The 7,177-nt window shown below is 32.1% G+C and overlaps 1 protein-coding gene across 1 annotated transcript; it reads right to left on the bottom strand.

Moving 5' to 3' along the window:
- Window positions 1–3,829: 3,829 nt before the first annotated feature.
- LOC136065966 (transcription factor MYB120-like) lies at window positions 3,830–6,663 on the bottom strand. Its single transcript, XM_065769811.1, has 4 exons — window positions 6,481–6,663; window positions 6,328–6,416; window positions 4,234–4,757; window positions 3,830–4,092 (listed from the first exon to the last, which is right to left on the bottom strand). Exons 1-4 carry the CDS (start codon window positions 6,661–6,663, stop codon window positions 3,830–3,832), a joined length of 1,059 nt encoding a protein of 352 aa, XP_065625883.1.
- Between the last annotated feature and the right edge of the window lie 514 nt (window positions 6,664–7,177).

Here is a 7,177-nt window from a genome sequence, read left to right as displayed (position 1 = left end):
ATATTATCATCTAAATTTTCAAAATTTAATTATTATTAAAATTAATATTATATAGAATATCAAGCTACAAAACTTGATTATTAAGGATAAGACAATCCAAATTCTTCAAGAGGCGATTAATATAAATCTATCCAAAAGATAGTATATATCTCTAATAATTGATAATATCTATCTATCCCAAAAAATATATAAATTTCCATTATTTGATTAATTTTTACGTTGATGACATTTAAAATATATATATATATATATATATCAAAATTCCTTATAATTATCAACCACGTTCTCTTTCTTTCTTTCTTTCTTTTTAATTTTTTTAAAATTTTAATTTTTAATATGTTATGTTATGTTGAATCAACTCTTTTTTCTTTTTCTTTTTTCATTCTATTCGTATGACTTTTTTTTAGTTCCAATTTTTATGGGATAAAAACAAACACATTGATTAGATATCTTTAATTTAAATAAGATTTAAATAAATTATATTTCAAATGAACTCTACCAATATATATAACCCTATATATCCTTTTTGGGGTGAAACTTATTTCAATATGTGAATGCCTAAATCCCATGACAATGTAGGTATGCATTATTATTATTATTATTATTATTTTCATTTTGTTTATTTTCTTTAGTGTTGTTATTGGTTTTTTGTCTTCATGTGATTTTAATTAATGAATTCAAAACATTTGAAAACATTGTCAAGTTTATAAAGGCTCCTTCTTTGTTTTTGTATTTTGTTTTTATTAAATTGATTAGGTTTTGTGTATTGGTTGCCTTGATTTTAAACGAATTTTCTTAGCTTTGATCTAATTTATATGCTTAGGGTTAGGGTCTTAGAATTAATGATTAAATATGGTTAGAATTAATAGATTAATTTTAACAATTTTCTTATTTGATTTTTATGTTACATCAAATTATCAAGATGTTCTGCACGTGTATTTTTGAATTATCAACTTTAATTTTAATTTATAATATTATCAAGATTATATTAATTTTAGAATTATCAACTGTTTAATACGTTTTTTTTTTTAAAATAATTATCAATTTAAAATTCAATTTGGCATTATCAATTTAATTTAGTTTTAGGAAGAAATCTTACCCCTTATTTTAGTGAGATAATTATTTACACTAGATAATTTTTTTTTTCTTTTATCTTTATTGAATCTATTAAAATATATAATTATTTATACATTTATTTTATAAGCTTTTTCATAAAACCGTGCAAAGAACGGGCCTATAACTAGTATAATATAAAACTGAATTGTTTGACCATTTGTTAACCTTATAATATCTTGACACATAAGCTTTGTAACTCTCATAATTTTCCACATCATCATTATTTTTTTAATTTGATTTATCTTATTTTAAGAGGAAGCAGAAGTCCAACTCTAACCTAAGGGAAAGAATGGAGAATTATAAAACAGGGGTTGATATCTCTTATTTTCTTTCTATTGGTGTTGATTTATGCTTTGTTTTTTCTCTTGCATAGGAGATTCTAGCCTATGCATATATCTCCGTTGTGTTGAATTTGGAGTATTCATAGTCATCACCGAAGATCTTCTCATTAAGGAACACATTTAGGACATTGTAAGTCCTAATAAAGATAGCTATTATATATGTCCTTGCATGATTTATATCTATTTTATAGAATTATGTATAGCTATGAATCATTAGGATTAATTTTCTCATGCTCATCATGTAAAATATTTATTAAGAAAAAAAAAATTATTGATTTCTCTCCAACATAAAGAATTGTATGCTACAAACTTCATTAACAATTAAAATTTCTTTCACTTTTTTCCTACTATGGAATCAAATGACTTTTACAGTTGGTATTATATATTTTTCAAACGGACATGGTCAAACTCCCCCTTTGGAGAAAAATATATGTTTTAAATGCGAAGAAGTTATATGATTGAATCTCATATAATTATTTTTTATTGCTAGTTATACAAATTTATGTTAAATACAAATTTTTACATCAGCTTTTTTTTTTTCTTTTTTAAAAAAAATGGAAAAAAAAAAAAAACACCCAACCCTTAGCAAGTGACTGTCTCTTTAAAGCTATCCACAAACCCTAACATAGCAAGGCTTCTCGTCTAACACTACTCCCATTCAACTTTCAGGCCTCTCTTCCTCCACTCTCTTCCCCCATGATAGTGTTAATTAAGATTCTCTCCCCATTTGTACGACACTTCACTTTCCCTTCAAAATCTGATCATGAATTGTAATATATGATTTAAAACACCCATCTCTATCCACTTCAGTCCTATTTGGTCCACTTTGGTTTTATTTGGTTAACTTCGGTCTTATTCTATCCACTTTCATTATATCAGGTCGATTCAATCCTATTTGGTCTACATTGGTCCTATTTGGTCCACTTCTATCTATTACGTCCACTTTGGTTGTATTAGGTTCATTCAATCCCATTTGATTCACTTCGGTCCATTCTATCCACTTTAGTCCTATTCGGTCCTTTTTGGTCCCCTTTGGTCCTATTTAGTCCCCATTGCTCCTATTAGGTCCACTTTTTTTTTTTTTTTTTTAATTTAGTCCACTCTAGTTCTATTCAGTCCATTCTGTACACTTCGGTTCTATTTGTTCCTATTTGGTCTACCTTCGTTCTGTTTGGTCCATTCGGTCCACATTGGTCCTTTCTGTCCACTTTGGTTTATTTGGTCATATTCGGTCAACTTTGTTTCTATTTGGTTTACTTCGGTCCTATTCAGTCCACTTTAGTCATATTCAGTCCTATTTGTTTCATTCGATCATATTCTATCCACTTCGGTCCATTTTGGTCCACTTCATTGTATTCGGTCCATTTTTGTGCACTTTCATAATGAGAAAATATAGCTTTGGGTTGAAAGCACATATTCTAAATCCAAATTTATTATATATATATATATATATATATATAAATCTCCAACTCGTGATATCTAAAATCTTAAGCGTAGCATTTATTATTGCTATGCTTTTGTTGAGCCACATTAACGTAGCATTCGGGACTATTTCGACCTAGTTAAATTTAAGTGAAGTCTTTCTAAACAAGAAGTTTGTGAATGTACAAATGTTTTCTTTAGGGTAGTTTCTCATTCGTTTTAACATCATTACTTTTAAGTTATCACATGAGGTTGATTATACCTTTGAACTAAATAAATAAATTATATATATATATATATATAGAGAGAGAGAGAGAGAGAGAGAGAGAGAGAGTGTGTGTGTGTGTGTGTGTGGCAGTTGCAATTAATTTAGTAAATATGGGTTAAGGGCTTAGAGAAGTAAAAGATCTAAAAAAGGGTAGAGACAGTTGGTAGAGTGCATTAAATGAGGAGATGATTGTTGCTTAGTTTGCACATTTCCATTCTTGGTATCTTGATGAACTTCTACTTTTAGATGAGATGCTTCCCCATCTTCCTCAACCTTTGGAGAGGGTCTTTAGTGTTCAGTTGATTAGGATGGGGCTATTCTCAATTTAGTATTCTCGGGGAGTGTACAAATATAAAAATTCTAGGATCACACGTGAGGTGATTAGATTACTTTTCACTCAGTGCCAATGATGTACTTGTTTGTAAATGANTCTTTTTTTTTTTTTTTTTTTTTTTTTTTTTTTTGAGAAGGAAAGTTGACAAACTTGAATAACATACCTACACATATATTTTGAACTTCAACCAGCGTTACTCACATTAACTAGAAACATTAATATTTCCCAAAGAAGTTTCACTTATGTCTTGTGCATGCACATAATAAGAAATAAATGCATTGTATCAATTATAGACCCATCAATTAATAAATAGAACCTAACTCCAAAAGCGTACCCTGTCTAAGTCTCCTAGATTGAAGGAAGATTAGGGTTTATGGCAAATTGGCTGCTTGATAATGCTGGCAATGTTGATGCTGATGATAATGATGATGACATGATGGCATCCATGTACTTCATATGATTGTTAGGCACGTGTGGATCATAAGGATAATCACAACCAACTGGAAAATATGGGAGTCTAGCAAGTGGGTCAAGTTCTCGTGAAGCACATGAGTAAGACATGCCACAAAAATTACCATTAATAATCTCACAAGGAATTGGAATCATGGGCACTGTTAATGGATCCTCATCATAATTTGGTGTAGCGATACTTGGGCCAATAAGCTTATCATCAATATAATGTTGTGTTGCTCCACTACTGTAGAAATTTTGATGTTCTTGATTAGGATCAAAATTACCATTAATAATCTCACAAGGATTTGGAATCATGGGCACTGTTAATGGATCCTCATCATGATTTGGTGTTGCGATACTTGGGCCAATAAACTTATCACCAATATAATGTTGTGTTGCTCCACTACTGCTGAAATTTTGATGTTCTTGATTAGGATCAAAATTTTCATGAGGTTGATATCCTAATGACCAGAGTGGATCATAGGAGGAAGAATCTGATGGTGGTGCCATTGGGGGTGGAAATTGAACCAAATTGGCACCAAAATTGGTTTGCTCCAATTTAAGATCACCATGATCAAAGCCTTGCAAATTTGGGGTTGGAGTGGGAAGGTATAGTTGGTCTTGCTGAGAGTTTAGGATCCAATTAGGGTTTGCATTTAGAGAGAAAAGACCTTCCTCAAAGTTACCATTAAAGTGCACATCAGGAAAGGTGGCTATTGCAGGAACATCATAAGAAATTAGCTTCTTCCTTATGCTTGTATTCCAAAAATTCTTGACCTCATTATCTGTTCTTCCTGGTAGTTGCTTGGCTATCTGAGCCCACCTGTCCAAATAAGAAAAAAGTTCCCTCTTGCATAAAAAAAATAAATGATATTCATGATGCATGAGGGTAATGATAAGAATAATAATGATAATAAAAAAAAGAAAAGAAAAAAAGAAAAGAAAAAGAGGATCTTATTAAATTTACTAAATAGATTTACGAGCTAAATTATTACATATTAAATAAAATATAAAAAATTTACAATAATTTATTTGTTAGGTTGTTGACGTGTTGTGTTATTAATTGTTTGTTTTTAAACCCCTTAAAACACAACTGGATTAACCTAGTTAACAAGCCAAGTTATTACTTAGTCCAAATTTCAGATTTAAGTTAACACAATTATACAATCATATCAATGTGTTAACACAATTATACAATCATATCAATGTAAAGTACGGAATATAAAAAACACAAAGATATGATGACCCAGGAAAATCAAATCAGTAAAAAACTTGAGGAGGATTTAACCTAACTATCTTCAAGGTAAACCTGAATCCACTTTGAAAGAATCAAAGTTTTACAATAGTGACTTAGACCACTAACATCCTATTGCTACCCATCAGTAGAAAACTTACTAACATGACCACGTGCAAGCTCCGAGCCAATGGACTCCTTCTTTCTTGGATTCTCCTGCAAGTACAAGCACTCCCGCTTGTGTATCTTTAAGCTTTTTAGTGCAGCAACTGAATGATCATCAAGCTCTTAATGAAATCTCATTCTTGCTAATCCTAAGCATGTGTGAAGACAACCACCTCTCAGATCTCACAAGAGATTCACACACATAGCAAATAGAGCAACCTCTAAAATGTGGCTAGGGTTTTTCTTTTATACCTAGGGCAAAACATAAAACCCTACACGTCATATGGGCTTAGGACTGAGTTAGAAATTCTGCAGAAAAAAAAATCTGCATGACTTTCGATCAATCGAGCCTAATTTTTTATCGATTGAGTTAGTCAAAATTGCACTCTTAATTCTGCAGTTAACTCGATTCCAACTTTACATAAAAGACATACTTTGAGCAAGTTTAAAACAAGACTAACAACCTGTTTTGATCATGGTTTGCCAACAATGCAAATTAGAGTTCTAATACATTAGTTCCTAAGTACTTAGAACCTAACAAACTCCCCCTTTGGCAATTTGTGACAAAACACAAACACTATGCTCAAAGTTACAAGAAAAAGCCTTTTACAAAAATAATGCCCATTACAAAATAATCCAACCTAACTACTATCCATCAGTTGCAAGTATAGACAACAACATAACTGAATCAACCTATATTTTTCCTGAAATACTCAACAAACGCATAAACACATATGTGGAAAATACAAGTAAAACAAAAATAAGACATATATCATGAATAACTCATAAATATAAATCAATGAGTAATGAAACAAGAAAAATATAAAACAATGAATCTCCCCTTATCATGAATAGCCCAAAAACAATACATCAAGAACCAAAAATGATACATACATAGTGAAGCACCTAGATACAATCTAAACAATTCCACAAGCTCCAACTAACAAAAATCTCTCCCTAACTACAAAAATCCTCTACAGATTTCCAAACGTACTCCCCCTTATTATGACGGAATGCCAAAGGACAATTAGAGTCCATCATCAAAAGGAGGTGGCGAAGGCGAATGACAAAGATGCACCAAATCTGCTTGCAAAGCACAGAGCTAATCAAGCATGTCCACCAAAATCTGACCCTAAGCCGCCTGAACAGTCAAGACAATCTCCAAAGTATGACGAATGTTAAAGTCATCCGAAGTAGATGGTGGAGGAACAGCAACAGCAGCAGCAGTAACATGATCAGCAAATGCTTCACCAGAAGTAATACCCGTAGAAGAAGGAAGGGGTGCGGTACCAGAAGGCTCAACACGAGAGTGTTTAGAGCTCTCTCTCATATAAGCAACCCTCTACCTAAGAAAGGAGGCACCTATGGGAGCAACTATGTGTACAGGCTTAGAAGCGGGGAAGTCATCTAAACCTAAAAACAACAAAATCCTATGAATGAAAACAAGATGAAAAAGAGCATGAGCGGTAGAAGAACTCCTATAAACTTCATTTACAAAACAAAGAAACAAATGAGTGATAGGCCATAAAGAATGACACGCTATCCTAAAGAAAACATAGTGTAACTCAATAAGCTTGGCAGTGGTGATTCAAGGAACAGAACCCCACTAGATAGAAGGCCCAGTGATATAAAACATGAGGTTATCCAAGGGAGGGGACTCATCATAGGGATAAATAGGGTGTTGGACCAACGGTACCCCAAGAGCATTAGCCACTACGGTAGGAGTAATGGTGAACTCTACACCTCGTATCCAACTCCTTACTAAAGTGTTGGAATCATAAACACGAATAGAGAGGTTCGAGTAGAACTCTCTAATTAGGGTAGCAGGTGGTGGAGGACCAATA

This window comes from Quercus suber, unplaced genomic scaffold, assembly GCF_002906115.3.
Source record: "Quercus suber isolate HL8 unplaced genomic scaffold, Cork oak 2.0 scaffold_1429, whole genome shotgun sequence".
NCBI classification, from domain to species: Eukaryota; Viridiplantae; Streptophyta; class Magnoliopsida; order Fagales; family Fagaceae; genus Quercus; species Quercus suber.
This window is presented reverse-complemented; position numbering and strand designations above follow the sequence as displayed.

Coding starts and splice junctions, on each gene's coding strand:
- LOC136065966 (XM_065769811.1), bottom strand. CDS start 6,663: ATGAGAGAGAGCTCTAAACACTCTCGTGTTGAGCCTTCTGGTACCGCA. Junction 6,417..6,480: donor CTTTGGAGATTGTCTTGACT/GTTCAGGCGGCT, acceptor CTTTGCAAGCAG/ATTTGGTGCATCTTTGTCAT. Junction 4,758..6,327: donor TTCCGTCATAATAAGGGGGA/GTACGTTTGGAA, acceptor TTATTTGGACAG/GTGGGCTCAGATAGCCAAGC.